The sequence below is a fragment of the Melitaea cinxia genome, chromosome 17 (genome assembly GCF_905220565.1).
Source record: "Melitaea cinxia chromosome 17, ilMelCinx1.1, whole genome shotgun sequence".
Classification (NCBI taxonomy): domain Eukaryota; kingdom Metazoa; phylum Arthropoda; class Insecta; order Lepidoptera; family Nymphalidae; genus Melitaea; species Melitaea cinxia.
Window position 1 is genome coordinate 11,163,999 of NC_059410.1, and position 21,333 is coordinate 11,185,331.

The 21,333-nt window shown below is 44.2% G+C and overlaps 1 protein-coding gene across 1 annotated transcript; it reads left to right on the plus strand.

The window, feature by feature from the left end:
• Positions 1-380: 380 nt before the first annotated feature.
• Positions 381-19,767, plus strand: LOC123661744. The gene is made up of 7 exons (XM_045596687.1): positions 381-491; positions 571-807; positions 1,397-1,652; positions 8,278-8,453; positions 10,161-10,283; positions 10,579-10,721; positions 19,346-19,767. The coding sequence occupies exons 1-7, from the start codon at positions 381-383 to the stop codon at positions 19,629-19,631; spliced, it is 1,332 nt and encodes a 443-aa protein (XP_045452643.1). The 3' UTR covers positions 19,632-19,767.
• The last annotated feature ends 1,566 nt before the right edge of the window (positions 19,768-21,333 follow it).

A 21,333-nucleotide genomic window follows, 5' to 3' on the forward strand; every position in this document is an offset into this window, starting at 1 on the left:
TGATTAGAGTAATAGATAATAATACTTTACACCTATCTGAACCATAAAAGATATTTTCAAATTTTAAATTGCAAAAAAACACTCCCGCTCTTTCGACGTTTCCCGTGCTTTTTTCAGCACAGCTAGCTATTTATAAATATTGGGTTATTTTATCCGCTAATCTAATATAACGAACACCTCTATTTACTATATGTATAATTATATTATATAGCTTCCATAGATAAAAAAAGTATGTGTTTTTCATTGCTTATCTGTTATAGATCCTTTCGTGTTAGTCTGTGCTAGTTTTTCTAGACTGCGATTTGACAATGAACGTCAAAAATCAAAATAAATAAATTCAATATTGATAATATTAATATTTTTTGTACTGAAAATCAAAAATGTCGGTAATCGCTCCTGAGTTTTTCAATTTTATAAAAAAACTAGAGGATAATGGTGATAAGCTAACTCCGACTACTCCTGTCGAGCAGCCGCTCGAGTTTGAGTTTAATGTAAGGGCATATCTTTATTTTACTATCGTTAAAAGAGTAAGAAAACAAGAAATATATAAATATCCTGTTTTTTTTGCAGAATTCGAGTTGTTATATTTGCAATGGATACTACGGCCCTAGTTTTGGAGAGCCAGTTTGTATTACTTGTCACGCATTTCTTTTCCCTGATTTTCCGTCTTATCTCCCGAGTTCATACTTCTGCAGTGAAAAAACTGATGATGGAGACTCTGGTAACGATGAACCGTCAGACTTGAATTATAGTTCGGAGCGCAAAATCAACAAAGCATGTCCACTACCAGCCTGGTGGTACTACAGAGTGAGTTATTAGTAAATAAAATTTAAATTGCCTTGTACATTAAAGTACAAGGTACATTATAGGATCAAGCATCTTTATAAAAATTATTACGTAATTTTGATTGGTTACAAAATGTAAAATATTGTTTAGACCAGGGGTTCCTAAACTTATTTTGTCTACTGCCCACTTAGGGAATAAATTATTTTATAGTGCCCCCTTTGACCAATCTTTTATAACAAATATTAGTTGATGTTCACAAGTTGTAGTCGAGATATCCTTATAGATTAAATGACAAATCGTCCCCCAAGTCTCTACACAACGCTAACTTTTTTTAGATCTCTTACTACTGCTTTTTATTCTCTTACCCTTTAGTACTGCAGCGCCTATAAGGGTTATCGCCCACTTTGGGAAACACTGGTTTAGACTAATAAGTTTCTGTACATTGTACTTTTTTTACTTAATTAATAATTATGATTGCCGCCTTTGCATACATTATTTGTTTTTGTATCTAATCATTCTAAAATGTATCTTCTTTTTTGTGTGTGCAATAGTTTAATAATAAAAAAAAAAATGATTTGTTTATCTAAAATATGATTTTGATTGTCAATAGAATTCTTTGGACAGTGAAACAAGTCCAGAGGATGAAACCAGTCGTACCAGTAACTCGGGGCCTGGAGCAAGTGGCAGTGGTAGTGGTGGTAGTGTCTCTGGCCCATCTTCTGCACCTAGAGAGGGAATTGAAGATTTAGTTGGTCAAGGTCCTCCTCCTCAGCCTCCTAGCCTTGCAAGATCACTTCAGGCACTCTCAACACCTCGTCTTCCTGATAACTTGGCTCCAGGACTCGTGGAACACTTGCCATCTGAAGGTAATTTAACATAATTCCAATTATAAAGGCAGTTTTAAAATAAGTAAACTCTGAAACAACAATTTAAAAGATTATTATATATTTATAATACAGTAGGAAATCTTTTAAATAGAACTTCATAATTGTGTTTGCTTGCAGACTATATCAACATATATATCAATGTACGTAGTTGAAAAATAATTAATCAATTATATATATATATATATATATATATATATATTATTAGAGATAATTCAAAAAGTACTCATCAGATCTTGATCAAATTTAAATGGTATTACATGTTAAGCACCAGCTTTTGATTAAAAAAAGAATTAGCAAAATAGGTTAACCTTGTAAAAGGTTATGAGGAAACACATATTGTTTGTTTGAATCAGTCAGTCAGTCAGTTCAGTCTTATTGCAATCTACTGCTGGACATAGGCCGCCCCAAGTTCGTGCCAGACATCCAGGTTTTCCGCAATCCTCATCCAGCCCACACCGGCAATATTACGTAGATCGTCGGTCCAACGGGCCGTAGGACGTCCCACACTGCGTTTGCCAAGACGCGGTCTCCACTCCAGACCCGTCTGCTCCAACGGTCATCGGTCCTGCGACAGATGACCAGCCCACTACCACTTCAACTAAGCTAATTCTGTGGGCTATGTTGCTTACTTTCGTTCTCTCGTGGATAGTCTCATTTCTAATCCTATCTTTGAGAGAAACCCCAAGCATAACCCGTTCCATTGGACGTTGAGCAACGTTAAACTTGTGGACCAGTCCCTTCGTCAATGTCTACGTCTCGGCTCCGTATGTTAATACAGGCAGGATGCATTGCTCGAAGTCTTTTGTCTTCAAGCATTGCGGAATCTTCGAAGTGAAAACTCGAAGCTCGAAGAAACTCGCCTGCCAAACGCCGCACAGCCCAACCGAATCCTCCTATCAGCCTCCTTCTCGAAGTTGTTGCGGCCTAGTTGGATGGTATGACCTAGGTAAATATAATCCTGAACGACTTCGAGAAGGGTACCATTGACCTATACCGGTCTCGGTATGACTTTATAAAGTTATGTTTAACAAAACATAACTTTCGTTTTGTGCAAAAACTTGGAAAAACCAAAATTTTGACCGATTGGTGAACTTTAGGCCGGCCAGCATCTGGCCTAGTTCATCCAACGTCTCTGCAATGATGACGATATCGTCGGTAAAAAGAAGGTGAGAGATGTATTCGCCGTTGACGTTGATGCCTCATTCCCCCAATCCAAGGTGTTAAAGACATCCTCCAGCAGCAGCAGTAAACTCCCCGTATATCTCCCAACGCCGGATGAAAATAGGTCGTGTTCTCTTGTCCTGGATATGGACGGTTATCGTCGCCGCGTCTTACATACATCTATGTACTTCGATATATCGCCAGTCGATATGACATCTGTTACGGCCCTAGCCAGTCCAGCAGAGCCTCAGAGATCGGGGCCCATCAGCGACCTCCCGGCGGACTGCCTAGGGTCGGGTACGGAATACCTATGGCGATCAGGATATGCGGCGTGAGCAAGCAAATACAAAAAAGGGGTTGAAAATTAAGAAGGAAATTGCACTTACCTTCGAAGGGCAGCTAGGGTCTATTGAGGTCGAAGATCGCCAGGGAACGTGTATAGGTCGTGTGGTGTGGTGTGACGTTGAGTGTAAATAGGTGTCCTGACGGTCCCCAAAAAGGAGGCCCCAGGCCCCCAGACTTCGACAGTGAGTAGGCACCCCCGGTCACAGAATTGATTATAAAGAAATACACAAGCAGTTACCGTCACAAGCACAACAACAAATATTTACAGTTAAGTTATAAGCACAGCAATTAAATATTTACAGTTACCAAATAAACCGTTAGATATATTCACAGGACTGCGTGCGGTCACGCCAGCAAAGAGTACGAACCCGACATTGGGGTTCTCATAAAGCGACACAGAAAATTGCGTTCGTGCAGAGCGAACTCGAGACCTTACAGTTAAGTTATAAGTACAGCAATTAAAACGGTAGCACTAAAGTAAGTAAGTAAGCAGTTAATAAACCACGAGGCACGCGCAAAACAATAAGTCCAACAATAGTAACTGGCCGGCCGTCGAGCAGCGATACGGCCACACCGTGCCGAGCGAATTCGAGACTTTATTCGCCGTATCGAGCAGCGATACGTCCGCTTCCGTGAGAGCGGAATCGAGACTGTTCGCCGCTAAGCGGCGCGGGCGACGGCGACGGCGGGGGGCCGTGCCACCTGGCGATATCACCGATGAAGCCCATACAGAAAATAGCGTCGCTAACGCAGCGAAATGGTATTACAAAATCATAAGTAACAAATGACAGAGCCACGGTTAAACTAAACCCTAAGGCAATCGCTCTAAGGCGCGATTTGGCCTAAACAATCCCCCGTCCCGGACAGAAGGGCATTATGTCCGCGAGCAAATCGGTAAACGAAACAGGGTCGGATCGGATCAGGTCGGGGACCCCACGGCAAAAACAAAACAGCTAAGTGCGGCCACAAAGGCTTCAGTGCTGAGGGCACTTACAAGTTTCAGATGAACGGCCTTAGTGGAGAGACACACGAACACGCACAGGTAGGCTCCATGTGAGCACGCGTTACGAAAGCAGGACGACTTGTCTAAGACAGGGCCAGCGAAATTAGTTCCGACTCCAGCGAATGGTCGGATGGCAGTGACGCGATCGGCTGGCAAGTCGCCCATCATAGGGTGAGAAATGGCGGCCTTCAGTTTGTAGCACGGGATACATTTAAAGATGACGCTCCGGATGGTGCGTCGGCCCTAAGACAGGGCCAGCAAATTAATTCAGCTCTTCCCCTAGGAGCGGGAGGCTCCAGGCCTCCGATGCCAAACATTCGACGTGATTCAGAGCTCCAGGGGAGCCCTAGTCTTCCCACCAACCAAATAGAGGCCACACAATGTTGTGAACCCGAGTCCAACAAGGCGCGAGATGTTAGACAGTCGCCCTTCGGGTTGTACACCTGCACTGAGGCTGTCTGCAAAAGGACAGTTTGACAGCTTAAAGGCTCAGTGGAGGTGGCCGTGGTGGGAGATAGGGCGGCAGCTACCTAGTTGGAGCTGCCTCCACCGGACCAGTCCTCGCGTCGGGGGTCCTCGTAGCGGCAGTCAGGTGACAACTCGACCACCGGCGGCGAGGTAGCGCTAAGCGGAGAGGCCCGGAACTCAGAGGGCCTCGGCCTAGCGGGCCGGGACAGATAAGAGGTCCTAGGGACCTGGTAAGGTCGCCGACTCCGACCAAGGGGGGGAGGGTGGCGCTCCAGTCGCGGCCACTTAGCTAAGGGAGGAGACAGTGGTCTTGACGACAGCTGAGTGGCGGCGAACTCTCTCTCGACCCGCTGAGGAGGGGGGGTGCAGACCCCCCCGCCCCTGGCAGGGTGACCCCCCAACTGCTCAGGGGAATGTCCCCTGTTCAAGCCGGGGGAGCAGTGGTTGGTGGGCGAGCGAGAAGCGTCACGCGCCAGAGGGGGCTGACTAGCGCCCCCGCCCGTGGCAGAGGCGCGGTCGGAAGTGGCGCGAGGAGGAGCGCTGAACGGGCCCAGGCACAAGACCTCATGATGAGGATCCGAGCAGTGCGGACAGGGCCGCTGGTGCGGACAGTCCCTCTGAAGGTGCCGCTCCAAACAGGAGAAGCACCAGCGGCGTTCCCGAGCTATGGTCCGCCTCGCCTTTGCAGGCTTAGCCCACAACTTCGGGCAAGCCGCGGATCGGTGCTCAGACCCGCGGCAGTAGTTGCACGGAGGAGCCTCCCTGGCCACTAGGCCGGTATACGTAGGAAGAGGGCGGCGCCCTCCTGAAGAAGCTCCAGTAGGCTTCTGCGGAGTCGGCGGTGACCTCCCGGGCGGGTTCCGCCTTTCAGGTGCCCTGGAGGTGTCGGCGGCGCCCGCCGCGTTTGCGACCTGCCTACACTGTTGCTCTAAAAAGAGCAGCAGGTCTCTAAAAGACGGGATATGATCCGCTCCGTCCCCACCATAACTCTCCTCAAAATGGATCCGCAGATCGAGGGGTAGGCGGGACAGTACGAGGTGGAGCAGCAAAAAAGAACCTCCGGCCCCTTCGTCGACCGGAAGCTCCAGGCGCCTCAGTGAATTGCACGCGACTACGACAGGATTAATAATATCCTGACGTAGCCTCGTCCTGTCAGTCAGTAGCGGGAGATTCAGAAGCTGTCGGGCATATTCGTCAGCCAGCAGCCGGGTATTTGCGTACCTCCTCGCGAGTAGGTCTCTTGCGATCAAATAGGAGTTGTCGGCCAACTTCAAGTGACCAACGACCGCAAGGGCCTCCCCTTCAAGAGAAGAGAGCAGGTACGCCATTTTTTGACCGAGGGACAAGTCCCCCCGGGCGTGGACCAAGCTATCAAAGAGGCCTATGAAGGCCAGCCACTCACCAATAGCACCCGAGAACTTGGGCAAGTCCAATGTGGGCAACTTACCTAATAGCTCAGCTTGAGCTGGATTCCGCCGCGGAGACTCCAGTTTCGCCAGACCCTCCATCTGGCTCTCACGCGCCTCATGCGCCAGCTTGCCCCTTGCCTCAACCAAGTCGTCCGTGAAGTCGACGAATTGCTCATAATCCCGACGAGCGGAGTCCTTGACTCCGCTCTCCACATCCGCAGACAAAAGCTCAGTGTATGCGCTCTCGACCAAGGCCAGTCGATCCCGAACCTGATCCGCCCGCTGCGCTAAATTATACACTCGGTCGGCGCGCCCGATCAGTGTGTGGGCATGCGCCGCCCAGCGCAGCTGCTCCTGAATTATCAGCGCAGGTGCCTTGGGTTGCTTGTGAGACGGCATCATATATAACGATAAACAAATGCAGTGATATAAATTCCAACAACCAATACAACAATAAAAAATACAGATACAAATCACAGCAATAATTACAGTAATAACAGTAAGAAAATATAAACAGTAAAAAAATATAAACAGGGATGTGCCACACAGGCTAAACCTACCCGAAGCTACTCAAATACAAATACCCTAAACAAATATAACCCCTATCAGTTAAACTCACGCAGCTCAAGGCGTGGGGGGCTCTGCTACCAAAATGTTACGGCAACCACGCTCTGCTACCAAAATGTTACGGCCCTAGCCAGTCCAGCAGAGCCTCAGAGATCGGGGCCCATCAGCGACCTCCCGGCGGACTGCCTAGGGTCGGGTACGGAATACCTATGGCGATCAGGATATGCGGCGTGAGCAAGCAAATACAAAAAAGGGGTTGAAAATTAAGAAGGAAATTGCACTTACCTTCGAAGGGCAGCTAGGGTCTATTGAGGTCGAAGATCGCCAGGGAACGTGTATAGGTCGTGTGGTGTGGTGTGACGTTGAGTGTAAATAGGTGTCCTGACGGTCCCCAAAAAGGAGGCCCCAGGCCCCCAGACTTCGACAGTGAGTAGGCACCCCCGGTCACAGAATTGATTATAAAGAAATACACAAGCAGTTACCGTCACAAGCACAACAACAAATATTTACAGTTAAGTTATAAGCACAGCAATTAAATATTTACAGTTACCAAATAAACCGTTAGATATATTCACAGGACTGCGTGCGGTCACGCCAGCAAAGAGTACGAACCCGACATTGGGGTTCTCATAAAGCGACACAGAAAATTGCGTTCGTGCAGAGCGAACTCGAGACCTTACAGTTAAGTTATAAGTACAGCAATTAAAACGGTAGCACTAAAGTAAGTAAGTAAGCAGTTAATAAACCACGAGGCACGCGCAAAACAATAAGTCCAACAATAGTAACTGGCCGGCCGTCGAGCAGCGATACGGCCACACCGTGCCGAGCGAATTCGAGACTTTATTCGCCGTATCGAGCAGCGATACGTCCGCTTCCGTGAGAGCGGAATCGAGACTGTTCGCCGCTAAGCGGCGCGGGCGACGGCGACGGCGGGGGGCCGTGCCACCTGGCGATATCACCGATGAAGCCCATACAGAAAATAGCGTCGCTAACGCAGCGAAATGGTATTACAAAATCATAAGTAACAAATGACAGAGCCACGGTTAAACTAAACCCTAAGGCAATCGCTCTAAGGCGCGATTTGGCCTAAACAACATCTCTACGGAGAGTCTCTCTCTCTCTAAAAATAAAAAATAAAAATCTCTTTAAAAAAATTTGAACCGTGTTATTACACAAATTTAATAATATCTTGCCTGAAGTACCGCTTTACTAAGTCCAAATATATTTATCATCTATGTAATCCTGCACTGAAATAAAGCTCTAGCTATTAATATCTTTTTAGTTATTTATTCATAAGACCAAGTAGTACAACAACAAGCACAAAATTAACAGAGTAAACATTGTCCATGTAGCATAGTAACTTTAAATTTATTTAGACAATTTCAATATTTTTTGTGGCATTTTACTATTTAATGCATTTATGTCAGGAATTACTGGTTCGAATTACAATTCTTTTTGTGTTGGTTTTTCATTTACCGAGGAAACTAATGGGGTATACAATATTAATATTTTAGTATGTTTTTCCTCAAATTAAACTGATCGAACTACCTTAGCTGTATTAAAAGAAAAATTGACTTTGGTTTTTTTTTTTCGTTTACGAGCAAATATTTATATCGCCGTTGCACATAGTGATATAATATGGGTGCGGTAGTTCTGCTGTGCATATTCCGCTACCTGGACGACCTGTCGCTGTGCGCGTGCGCGTGCGTGTGCGAGCGCTGGCGCCGCCTGGTGGTGGCGCGCGTGCCGCCGCCGCGCTGGGCCGCCTTCGCCGCGCGCCGCTGGCCGCTCTTCCGCCCGCTGCTGGCCAGCATCGACTGGCAGAAGGTGCGGCCGTGCGTCTCGAACTACTTCACAGCCATTTTAATCTATTCTATTATAAGACGCGTTGGCGCAACGGTAGCAGTGCTGGATTGTGTTACGCTTTCGGTTGAGGGTTCTATCCCCGCACATCGCAAACATTTGTATTATCCATACAGGCGATGACCGCTCTGGTGTAGTGCGTGTACCTAATACGGTGGTAGTCACAGGTTCGATTCCCGCTCGGAGTGGATATTTGTCTTTATATAAATATTTATTTTCTGTCTGGTTATCTGTCCTTGGTTCACCCCACTATGCCTCGGAGAGCACTTTAAGCTGTGTGTACGTGCGTCTGTGCGTACATGCGTGCATGTGTGCGTCGTGTCTTTGCGTGTTTGTGCGTGTCTGTCCATGTATTTCTGTGTCTGTCCGTGTCTGTCCATATCAGTATATTTCTGTAAGTGTGTCCGAGCCTGTGCTTAGCTGTGCGTGTCTGTGCGTACGTGAGTGCGTGTGTCTGTGTGTTTCTGTGCGTGTCTGTACGTGAATGTGCATGTTGTCTCTGTCTCTGGGTGTGTCTGTTTCTCTCTCTCTGTGAGTGATGTGTATGTGTTTGTGTCTGTGTGTTTACGTAAATAAATTTTCACATTTCGATTGTCTGATAGTTTAAATACTACGCTTCAGCCTGTAATATTCAACTACTGGGCATAGCCCTCTTTCCTTATGTAGGGGAAGGATCAGAGCTTAATCCACCACGCTGCTCCAATGCGGGTTGGCGGATATATTCCCTACTATGAGTAACGATCGCTATCAGGTGTACATGATAACAACCGGGACCGACGGCTTAACGTGTTGTCCGAGGCACGGTGGGGAGACCCACAAAGACTGCACAAACACCCAGACCACGGCAAACACCTGTATGGCCAATACAAATGTTTGTCATGTGCGGAGATCGAACCCGCAACCGCCAGCGCAACAGGTACAATCCATGGCCGTGACCGTTGCGCCAACGCGGCGTCTGTTTAAATATTAACTTCAATAAATTTATATTTTTTCATGTATTTAAAAGAGCACAAAGTTTGTATTTTTAAAATAACAACTATGGTCCTCAACTCAACGTGTCCGGGTTAACGCACATTGAGCAATATGATTGTCTTGCAAACTAATAACCTCCTATTTATTACGAAATTGTTATTTGCCTGATGCAGATTTCTAATGAAATTGTTATTTGTTTGCCACGGATGATGTCTGTATTTCTGCCTGTATATATTCTCAAAATAATCTAAATAAACTTAGTGTTAGGTCGACTTTCATTTGATTTGGTTTCCTTCATAGCCTTCCCTCTCACTCAACCAGATACTGTACCATAGACAACGAAACTCGTTTTGTAAAACAAAAAAATACATTTAAAAGTTTTGAACTTACGTACACGCTGTCATCCTGTGTCTCACACATATTGGTATAGTTTACAAAATCCAATAGTAGGTAACTTATTTCTAAATTAAGTAACTAGATTGGGCTACTTCAGTTACAAATGCCTAAAATGAATGAAAATTCTAAATATATATTTTTAAAACTTAAAAACATTTTTGCGCTGAGATCTTCTCTTCAAAATCATCGAAAAATTTAAAAAGAATGACAATGACAAGCCTAAGCCGATTTTTCCAAAGCCATACCATTCGCATTTCTGTACGCTCGGTGTGTCGTCTGTCCAGTAACAAGATCCGCTTGCAGAAGTACCAGTCGCTGGTGGAGTCGTGCTTCTGCCGCAACTGCCTCGTGCAGATGTGCGTGCAGGCGCAGCCCGCGGGCGACGAGAACGCCTGGCGCCGGAACAGGCTCAAGATCGAACTTAAGGTCACTTTGATAAACCGCTCGAACTTTTACAATTAATAGGAGGAATACAAAACTATTTTAGGAAAGAGACCAAAGTAAGATGATACCAGACCATAAACAAATTACTCTTCTTGTTGGCAGTAAAAGTCACGAAAATGGCGATAGCCAGTTAGTATCTTTTGCCGATGGCGAACTAAACAGAATTTAAAGTAATTTTCTAATAAATAATTGTAAATTTCTTAATAATGTTATATAGTATTTATATTTCTTAATATGTTATACAGTATTAGAAATTAAATATTGTCTATTAAATCAGATGCTGCGAAACGATCCCCCGGAGGGCATAGCGGCAACCCCTCTGGACGCCAAGTGTTGCCACTGGCAGGCCAGCGTCACCGGACCTGTGGGCTCGCCCTACGAGGGCGGTGTCTTCTACCTCTACATACAAGTGCCCTACTCGTGAGTTTCTACCACTCGAAACATATCGTTTATCTTGAACTTTGAGTAATAATTATAGCAAACTTTAAAATAAAAAACGAGTACGCTTTAGACCACACTGCTGAAGTAAAACTTCTTTATCTATAGGCCTGCACTGTGTCTTAGATATAAGAAACGTAAAACTATCGGAGAAAGAGAGAAAGAAAATCTTTACTTGCACCTCTCTTTCCATTCGCCTCGCCCGATCTCACTTTTCGTAACGCTCTTGTCCCGTATTCACCAGCTTACGCTTGATAAAAACTCCCTGATTAAACTTGTTTACTTACATAAAGAAGTTTTACTTTGAACACATAAGTTGTTGCTTTAGTGGTCGAAGCAACTGGCTATTACACTAATCCTTCACTCATGATAAATATTTGTATAGGCATCGTGATTAGTTCTCTTCATCTATGTTTTTGGACACAGATTTCTCATCTTATTTTAGTTATTATTTATATATATATATATATATATATATATATATATATATATAGAATAATTTTTAACTGGTGTCGATAATGTAACTCTTATTTCTTTATATAAGGCTTGTGGCTACCTACCACATCGAACCATTATTACATAAGTAGTAATAGTAATTCAATGAGGCTTCAAGATAACTTACCTGATACCTTTACCATTTAACCATACCGATACCTTTACCTCAAAAATACCTTCACCGTTCATAACCTTAACCATTACCGTTACCAAGATACATTGACGTGTTCGTGAAACAGAAACTACATAGCTCTGAAAAGAACTGTTTTAATGTTCGTGAAACAAGATTGTTAGCTCTGAAAAGAACTGTTGGAAAATAGCACAGCACACCATGCAAGCGGATGCACCAGCAATCACATGCACAAGTCTTCAAGCTAACTTGCACGTATTCTTCATGGACATCTTCACGAAGTACAATCACGCCGCCGCCGAGTGAAGTACACGTCAGAGATCCGTTCGCCGCGCCGATCGCCGCCGAAAAGGGCGAGACGCGGGAACGTATGATCTATTTATAGATATCGCTCTGCGCTACCGTGCCTCCGACTCGCGACGAAGCGCATGAGTAATCGACAGCGGCACGCGCGGAAAAAGAGAGCCACTCGCGAGAAAGAGACGCAATGCCTCGACAATAAACATCTGCGATTGGTCATAAAAACTAATCAACTATTGTTATACTTACTTTTTATTGTTTATTATTTTATACAAATATTACCATTTTTTATTCAAATATATTCGATCGACACCTTCTGAGAAGACTTTTATTCCGACACTACAATAGTCCCTAAAGTGGTGACCCGACGAAGAACACGAAGAATCCCTGCTAGTAAAGAAGAAGAATCCCTGCTCGTGAAAAATGGATAAATCAAGAACCACCGAATCCCTGCCCGCCGCAGCCGCCACCGCCGACCAGCCGTCAGAAATCGCGAGCATTTCGCTTTCACTGCGAATTCCACCTTTCTGGCGCGACCGTGTCCGATTATGGTTCTACAGCTTCGAAGCCGCCATTCACGACCAGAAGAAAGGCGAACAACAACTAGCGCAAATGGTAATCGCTCGACTAGAGAAGCAAGATATCGAACAAATATCGGACCTTCTCTACAATCCACCCGAATCCAAGCCGTACCAAGCGATTAAAGAACGTCTCATCACTGCATACGAAGAGTCAGACAACCGGCAATTTCAAAAGCTCTTGTCAGAAATGGAACTAGGGGATCAGAAACCATCACACCTACTACGACGAATGCGCGATCTCGCCCGCGATAGAATCCCTGATGCCACGCTACGCATCCTGTGGACCAACCACCTACCACCACACATCCGCTCAGTTCTAGCCGTGAGCGATTCCTTCAGCACGAAGACTGCGTTGGAAGAACTCGCACTGCTCGCTGACAAGATGCTAGAACAACACCGCGAAGTCGCCGCTGTCAGCACAACACTACCACCTCATACGTCCGCATCTCAGAATATTGATACAAACTTCCTAATAAACGAAATAAGAAAACTCTCCATAGAAATCGCTGAATTAAAATCAAGACAACCGCAACATAATTTCAGAAGAAACCGTTCTCGAAGCCGCTCCTACAACCCTCGATATAAATCTCGATCAAGAGACAACACACCATCGTCAGTGTGCTATTACCACCAACGTTACGGTGCCCAGGCAAGAAATTGCAGGTCACCATGTTCCTTCGCGTCTAAAGGAAAGCAATCGGAAAACTAGAGAGAACGCTGGCAGAGGCGGAATCCGGCGCTCAAGAATACTCCTACCGCCTATTTGTCACAGACAAGAAAACAGGAATATCTTTCTTGGTAGACACGGGAGCTAACATATCCGTTCTACCTAGAAAAAAAACTCATTTCACTACACCGCTGCCATTCAAACTCTACGCCGCTAACAACACCACTATATCGACGTACGGTGAAAAAACACTCGAACTAGACCTCAGCCTTCGCCGTCCATACAAGTGGAAGTTCATAGTCGCTGACGTGTCAAAGCCGATACTAGGAGCCGATTTTCTAAAACATCATCAACTCATCGTCGATTTAAAAAATAAGAAACTCATCGATAACGTTACTAACTTAACAGTCAAAGCACCCGTTCGAGCTACAACTATACCTACAGTAAGAAGCATAGACAGCAATAATATTTACCACGATATCCTCTCAGAATTCCCCGGCATAACAAGACTGACTGCAATGAACATAAACGACAGCAAGATCAACGTCCAGCACTATATCGAAACCGAAGGACCACCCGTACATTGTCGTGCACGTCCTATACCACCGCATCGCTACGAACAAGTCAGGAAAGAATTTCAAAACATGATGGAACAAGGTTTATGTCGCCCCAGCAAGAGTCCATGGGCGTCACCCCTTCACGTCGTACCGAAGAAGAACGGAGACATACGCGTCTGTGGTGACTATCGCCGTTTAAACGCTATCACCAAGGCCGATCGATATCCGGTACCACGCGTCAAGGACTTCACATATCAACTCGCTGGGAAAACAATATTTTCAACAATAGACCTCAACAGAGCATATCAACAACTCTGCGTTCGCGAAGAGGATATTGAAAAGACTGCTATAATAACGCCAATGGGACTATTCGAATTTCCAAGAATGTGTCCAGGTTTAAAAAACGCAGGGCAGACATTCCAGCGATTCATACATCAAGTATTAAGCGGACTGCCTTACGTATTTCCTTTCATCGACGACGTACTTCTTGCATCTGAAAACGAAGATCTTCACCGAGAACACCTCAGAACCGTGCTACGAAGACTGGAAGAACATGGCATCACAATAAATCCATCGAAATGTCACTTCGGTCAAACAGAAGTTCAATTCTTAGGATACCACGTTTCAAAAGACGGTATCAAACCCCCAGCACAGAAGATCGACATCATCATGAAGTATCCGAAACCTACTAACATCGAAGAGCTACGTCGTTTCCTCGGTATGTTAAATTTTTATCGCGACCACATACCTAACGCCGCATCTATTCAAGCGCCACTCAATGCATACCTACACAACGTTAAAAAGCGAGACAAGACTGTCATACAATGGACCGAAGAATCAACACAAGCATTCGAAGCATGCAAAAACAGCATCAGCAACGCTGCTTTGCTTGCTCATCCGTCACATCAAGCTACGTATGCGTTATTCTGCGACGCATCCGACAAGTCAGCTGGCGCCGTCTTACAACAATACGTAAACAAATCATGGCAACCTCTCGGCTATTATTCAAAAAAAAATTCTCCGATGCGCAATCAAGATACTCGACATACGACAGAGAACTTCAAGCAATATACATGGCTGTGAAACACTTCCGCAAGATGTTCGAAGGACGACCACTCATTATATTTACCGATCACAAGCCACTCACATTCGCAATGAATAAGGTTAATTCGACTACAGAAACACCGAGACGCACGAGACAGTTATTATTTATTAGCGAATTTACAACCGACATAAGACATGTAAGCGGCAAACAAAACATCGTTGCCGACGCTCTAAGTCGCATAGAAACAATTACATGTCCTTCTACAATCAATTACGAAGAAATAGCAACCGCACAGCAACAAGATCCTACTATTAAGCAATTATTACTTCAAGAAAATATTAATCTAAAGAAAATAACTATCCCGAACACCGATATCGAACTATATTGTGAAACTTCATCATCGCATATACGACCATACATACCCGAACAACATCGACACTACCTTGAAATAGAGAAAAAAATAAAAATAAAAATTTGCATGTATTAGAGTAAAAAAGGACATGGGTTCATAAGCCCGTGGATGTATAAGACTTGTTAAAAAAAAAAAAAAAAAAAAAAAACAACATCGACAACATGTATTTAGAAGCGTACATAACATAAGCCACCCTGGAACGCGTACGACACGAAAGATGATATCACAAAAATATTTTTGGCCGTCAATGAATAGCGACATATCAATATGGACTAGAAGCTGCATCGATTGTCAAAAAAATAAGATTCAACGACATACACACAGTGCTACATCAAAATTCCCGCCTACAGAACGTTTTCAACATATTCACGTCGATATCGTAGGACCCTTACCTACTACAACGCAAGGTTACCGCTATCTCATAACAATGATCGACAGAGAAACAAAATGGCCCGAAGCGATACCTACCGACGATATAACAGCTGAGACCGTCGCCGAAGCTATCTACAAACACTGGATAGTAAGATTTGGATGTCCATCAACACTAACTAGCGATCAAGGCCGTCAATTCGAAAGTCAACTATTTAATAACTTAATGAAAATTATGGGAATAACAAAAAATCGTACAACTCCGTATCATCCGCATAGCAACGGTATAGTCGAACGCTGGCATCGCACATTAAAAGCCGCGCTAAGCACGAAACTCTCAAGTACAAGGTCATGGATCGACGAGCTACCTACTGTACTACTAGGATTACGAGCCACCCTACGCACAGACGCCGAAGTTAGCCCAGCCGAACTTACATACGGCTATAACTTACGTCTACCGGGTGATTTTTTCACTACATCGATACCTACGACTACGGACGACTATACTTACGTAAACAAGATAAGAACGGCAATAGAACAAAATAGACCGCAAGCAGCGACGACGCATCATAATAGCAAGCAATCTATTTTTATACATAAAGACCTACGCAACTGCAGCCACGTATTCGTTAGAGTCGACGCAATTAAAAAACCTTTACAACCACCCTACGAAGGACCGTATCGCGTAATAAGAAGAACAGAGATACGATACAACTACAAAATCGCGAAACTAACATCTCAATAGATCGTCTCAAGCCCGCTTACTTAATACAAGAAAACATACCTAACGATACGTCACTACAAAATAGTACCTCGCCACAGAATACTTCCGACAAGCCGCACGGCAGCGTGACGTCACAACCGACTGCGAATAATAATAAAGTCACAACGCGAGCCGGCCGCTCCGTCAAGCTTCCAGTACGTTTCACTTGAGGGGGAGCACTGTGGCTACCTACCACATCGAACCATTATTACATAAGTAGTAATAGTAATTCAATGAGGCTTCAAGATAACTTACCTGATACCTTTACCATTTAACCATACCGATACCTTTACCTCAAAAATACCTTCACCGTTCATAACCTTAACCATTACCGTTACCAAGATACATTGACGTGTTCGTGAAACAGAAACTACATAGCTCTGAAAAGAACTGTTTTAATGTTCGTGAAACAAGATTGTTAGCTCTGAAAAGAACTGTTGGAAAATAGCACAGCACACCATGCAAGCGGATGCACCAGCAATCACATCAGTCATAAGTCTTCAAGCTAACTTGCACGTATTCTTCATGGACATCTTCACGAAGTACAATCACGCCGCCGCCGAGTGAAGTACACGTCAGAGATCCGTTCGCCGCGCCGATCGCCGCCGAAAAGGGCGAGACGCGGGAACGTATGATCTATTTATAGATATCGCTCTGCGCTACCGTGCCTCCGACTCGCGACGAAGCGCATGAGTAATCGACAGCGGCACGCGCGGAAAAAGAGAGCCACTCGCGAGAAAGAGACGCAATGCCTCGACAATAAACATCTGCGATTGGTCATAAAAACTAATCAACTATTGTTATACTTACTTTTTATTGTTTATTATTTTATACAAATATTACCATTTTTTATTCAAATATATTCGATCGACACCTTCTGAGAAGACTTTTATTCCGACACTACAATAGTCCCTAAAGGCTCTTATAATATATGAAATTGTCGTAGAAAACGCAAAACGAAAAATAAATATTTAAATTATTTGATTGTTTAATTAATTAAAAGTTAATTAAAAGAGTTAAAGAATTTCTAAAGCTCTCGCTAAGAAAGAAGCTATTTATTGACGTATCGGGTTATTTTTCAGTGGGGCTTTTATAACAAAAAAACAAGAACTATTTTAGATTTCTTAGAACATCTACGACGCGACAGGTACAATCCATGGCTGTAACCGTTGCGCCAACGCGGCGTCGCATCGCGGTTGCGCTGGCGGTTGTGGGTTCGATCCCCGCACATGACAAGCATTTGTATTGGCCATACAGGTGTTTGCCGTGGTCTGGGTGTTTGTGCAGTCCTTGTGGGTCTCCCCACCGTGCCTCGGAGAGCACGTTAAGCCGTCGACCAATGCATCTACCATTTGATAACTTCAAGCAGTTTTTGAATTGACAATTCTTTAGGCGCCATTCTCTTCCAACATTGTCGGAGATGGTGTCTACTCTTGCAAGAGTACCAGTTCTCGCTTTCATACCCCTCGTATTTTTATACCTCATATTGTATTTTTCTTGCTCACTTGCACAATCTCACTAGGACTGGAGTGCCCTTCCTAAGTATTACTACTTTTATTAGGGAGAAAGTTTATTTTACTAGAACACCACAGTTAGTAAATTTTACATAAATACTAGTTGACCCCGCAAACGTTGTTTTGCCATACATATATGGCAAAACAACGTTAATAACAAACAATGTTATTAACAATATTATTAAACCCTCTTAACCCCACCCCCCTTATAACTTAGGGTTATGAAAAATAGATGTTGGCCGATTCACAGACCTACTCGATATGCACATAAAATTTCATAAAAATCGGTCCAGCCGATTCGGAGGAGTATGTTAACTAACATTGTGACACGAGAATTTTATACATAAGAAGTAGCAATTAAAACAACATTAAAACATTGAATCTTAAGGTTACTGACAAAAGACTTACAATTTACTATATTCGTATTATCTTATCAAATGAGTACGGTCTTGATAAAACAGTCCAAGCAGTTAAGAATAAGTTATAACTGTAGTGGTTGTTACCAGTACTAGCCCAACAGACGCATGCCAGTACTTTTTTTGACTACTTAAAACTTTCCTCTAAGCCAGGGTATGCCCAGTTCTCCCTGGCTTAACTGTTGCAATTAATGAGAGTTTAGATTCTGTTCCTATATCCTGGAGGAGAAATAAAGATAGAATTGAACAGCACCTCGTTGTCGTGACAATTTGTAAAGCAACTCGACAAATATTTGCTGTTTTGCTGGATTCAATTTATGTGGTATCCATTTTTCGAGCTATATCTCTAATATGATGTGTTTTAATAAAAATAAAATTGTATTTTAACTAACACCGAATATTGTTGCTAACCCTAAGAAGGTTTGCGATGGTTTCTGATCTTTCCAGTACGTATAGTGTTTGGTTTCAAGGTCAAAATTGCAAAAGAAATTAAAACCAAAAAGATGCCATGTTTGTTTTTACAGTAGCTTTCACATAAACATAAATAACATCTTTTTAGCTGTTTCGTAGACGAATCAATCAAGTCAATAATTTGATGTCAAGAAAAGTCAAATGCTAAAATGTAAGCAAATACTGAAGCCTATATTTGTAATAATTATATTTGGAATTTCTTAATCGAAGGCTTCTAAAAAGAAAAAAAAGGGAAAAAAGAAAGGCTCATTCTATTTGATACCAATATAACCAGTTCGATCGATATAAAGTCAATTTCAAATGTAAGGACACAATATGTCGCAGTAAAATCACGTTAGAACTAAAAATAGGTTTCAAAGACACGAGTCACGATTATAAGTTTATTAAAAAAAAAATAGCCCTCACTAGGATAATTCCTGTATCCGGAAAAACACAACACATAAGCAGAAACGCCCAGATCAAGTCCGTGCCCGTTGCGCGAAGGCGTCGTCAAGTCTAATGATTTGCTAGTTGTAGTGGAGTACAGCCGCTCGGTACACACTACTACTGGGTCTACCTTGGGTTGGCTGGAATCATACTTGACTGATAGATGATTTTATGTCGTAACTAACGGTTATAGGTCTGTAACTTGCTGGACAATATCTGGCGTTCCACAGGGATCTCACTTAGGTCCGTTATTATTAAATATATTTATTAATGATCTTCCCAAATTTTTTAAACGAGTTCCTTTCATCGACCTTTCATGTTTACTGGTGACTTTAAGCTCCTTAAAATTGTCAACAGTCATGTAGATGTGAATCATTTGTAGGAAGACCTTATAGTGTTGTTCAACTGGTGTAACGTTAATGGCATGCCATTGATACTCAGTCGCTATCTCGGCCCGCAGCTACCCCATGAGCCCGCCCGTGGTGCGCTTCCTGACGCGCATCCTGCACCCCAACGTGTCGCGCCACGGCGACGTGGGCATCGACTCCGTGCACCACAACTGGTCGCTGGCGCTCACGCTGTCCAAGGTGCTCATCTCCATCCAGAGCCTCCTCACCGACCCCTACACGGCGGTGTGCATGGAGCCCGAGCTGGGCGCCATGTACGTGCGCGAGCGGCCGCGCTTCGACGCGCTCGCGCGCCGCTGGACCTGGCGCTACGCCATGCACGACGTGCTGCCCTGCTGACTGCAGACTGCTGACTGCCGACTGCTGACTGCCGACTGCTGACTGCCGACCGCTGACTGCCGACCGCGACCGGACCCCGCTGCCGCGTGCACGCGCCCGAGCTCGGTGCCGTGATCTTATGAAGCAAAACAAAAAATATCTAAATAAAATGTCATCCCAATCTCAAACTAGCTATATCTAACTAATAAGGGGCCGTCCATTAATCACGTGATATTTTTTAACCACCTACCATCATCATCTGAAGCATTACAGCCGCGGGTGGGCCTTAGCCTGGTCCAGCAAAGCTCTCCAGTCCGATCCGAGACTTTCCTTCCCCCAACTTGTTACTCCCAAGATCTGGATATCTTGTTCGACGCCGTCCAAACATCTGAGCTGGGGCCTGCCTTGACTTCTGCGGCCCTCCGATCGGTCTTCTGAAAGGCGTTTGGGTACTCTGACCTCGTCCATTCTTAACACGTGCCCTCCTCAACGCAGGTGCCCGATCTTTATGGTGTTAATTACGTTTGGCTCATCGTACATTTGATATAGCTCGTGGTTATAACGCGTCCGCCATCTCTCATTTTCCATCACAGCTTCGAAAATGTGTCTTAGTATTTTCCGCTCAAATACCAACAAGGAATTTTCGTCTTTTTTGCTTAGCACCCAACATTCGGAACCGTAGGTGAGTATGGGTCTTAGTAAGGTTTTGTACAAGAGAAGTTTTATGCTTCTTGAAAGAAGTTTCGAACGTAAGTATCTTAGTAGTCCGAAGTAGCACTTGTTAGCCGCCATTATTCTCCTACTTATTTCTGAAGACACATCGTTGTTATCGGTTGCTAAGGATCACAGGTATACGAAATCATTGACGCTAGCGAAGGTGTTGTTGCTAATATTAACCCATTGTAGTAAAGTTTGCTGGTCTTTTGACGCTTTTAGGTACTTAGTCTTAGCCATGTTAACTTGGAGACCGGCTTCCACAGCTGATTTTTCAAGAGCAAGGTATGCACTCTCCGTTGCAGGTAGAGATCTTCCTATAACGTCGAGGTCATCCGCATACCCTACAATTTGAACGGATTTGTGGAAGATAGTGCCTTTGGTCTCGATATTTGAGTCGCGAACTTACACTTGTCGAGAGCGATGTTGAACAGTAGGCACGAGAGTGCATCCCCTTGTCATAAGCCGTCATTGGTTCTGAAGGGTTCTGATACATTTGTTTGAACTGTAACAACGCTCTGAGAGTTTCTAAGAGTCATCTGCGTCAGGCGCACGGGCTTTGTTGGGATGCCAATCTCCATCATATCCTGGTACAGGAAACCTCTGTGCACATTATCATAGGCATCCTTAAAGTCTACGAAAAGATGTGAGTGTTCACGTTGTACTCAAAAGTTTTTTCAAGGATCTGCCTAAGTGTGAAGATTTGGTCTACTGTGGACCTGTTCAGACGGAACCCACACGGATACTCTCCCAAGCTGGTTTCTACATATGGCTTTAGTTTATTAAAAAGCATATTGGCAAAAACTTTATAACCGGTGTTCAAGAGAGATATTCCTCGGTAACTCGGTAACTCGGTAACTGCACTCCAATATGTCGCCTTTCTTATGTAGGCGACAGATAACAGATGTATTCCAATCATCAGGCATTTTTTCATGGTTCCAAATTTTGAGCACCAGGTGGTGAAACTCCTTCTCGAAACCAGTTCCGGCATAGTTTATAAGCTCGCCTT

Bases quoted from the DNA above. Each gene is read 5' to 3' on its own strand.
- LOC123661744 (XM_045596687.1), top strand. From the start codon at position 381: ATGTCGGTAATCGCTCCTGAGTTTTTCAATTTTATAAAAAAACTAGAG. The intron at 808-1,396 runs GTGAGTTATTAG...GATTGTCAATAG, and splicing joins CAGCCTGGTGGTACTACAGA to AATTCTTTGGACAGTGAAAC. The intron at 1,653-8,277 runs GTAATTTAACAT...TGGGTGCGGTAG, and splicing joins GGAACACTTGCCATCTGAAG to TTCTGCTGTGCATATTCCGC.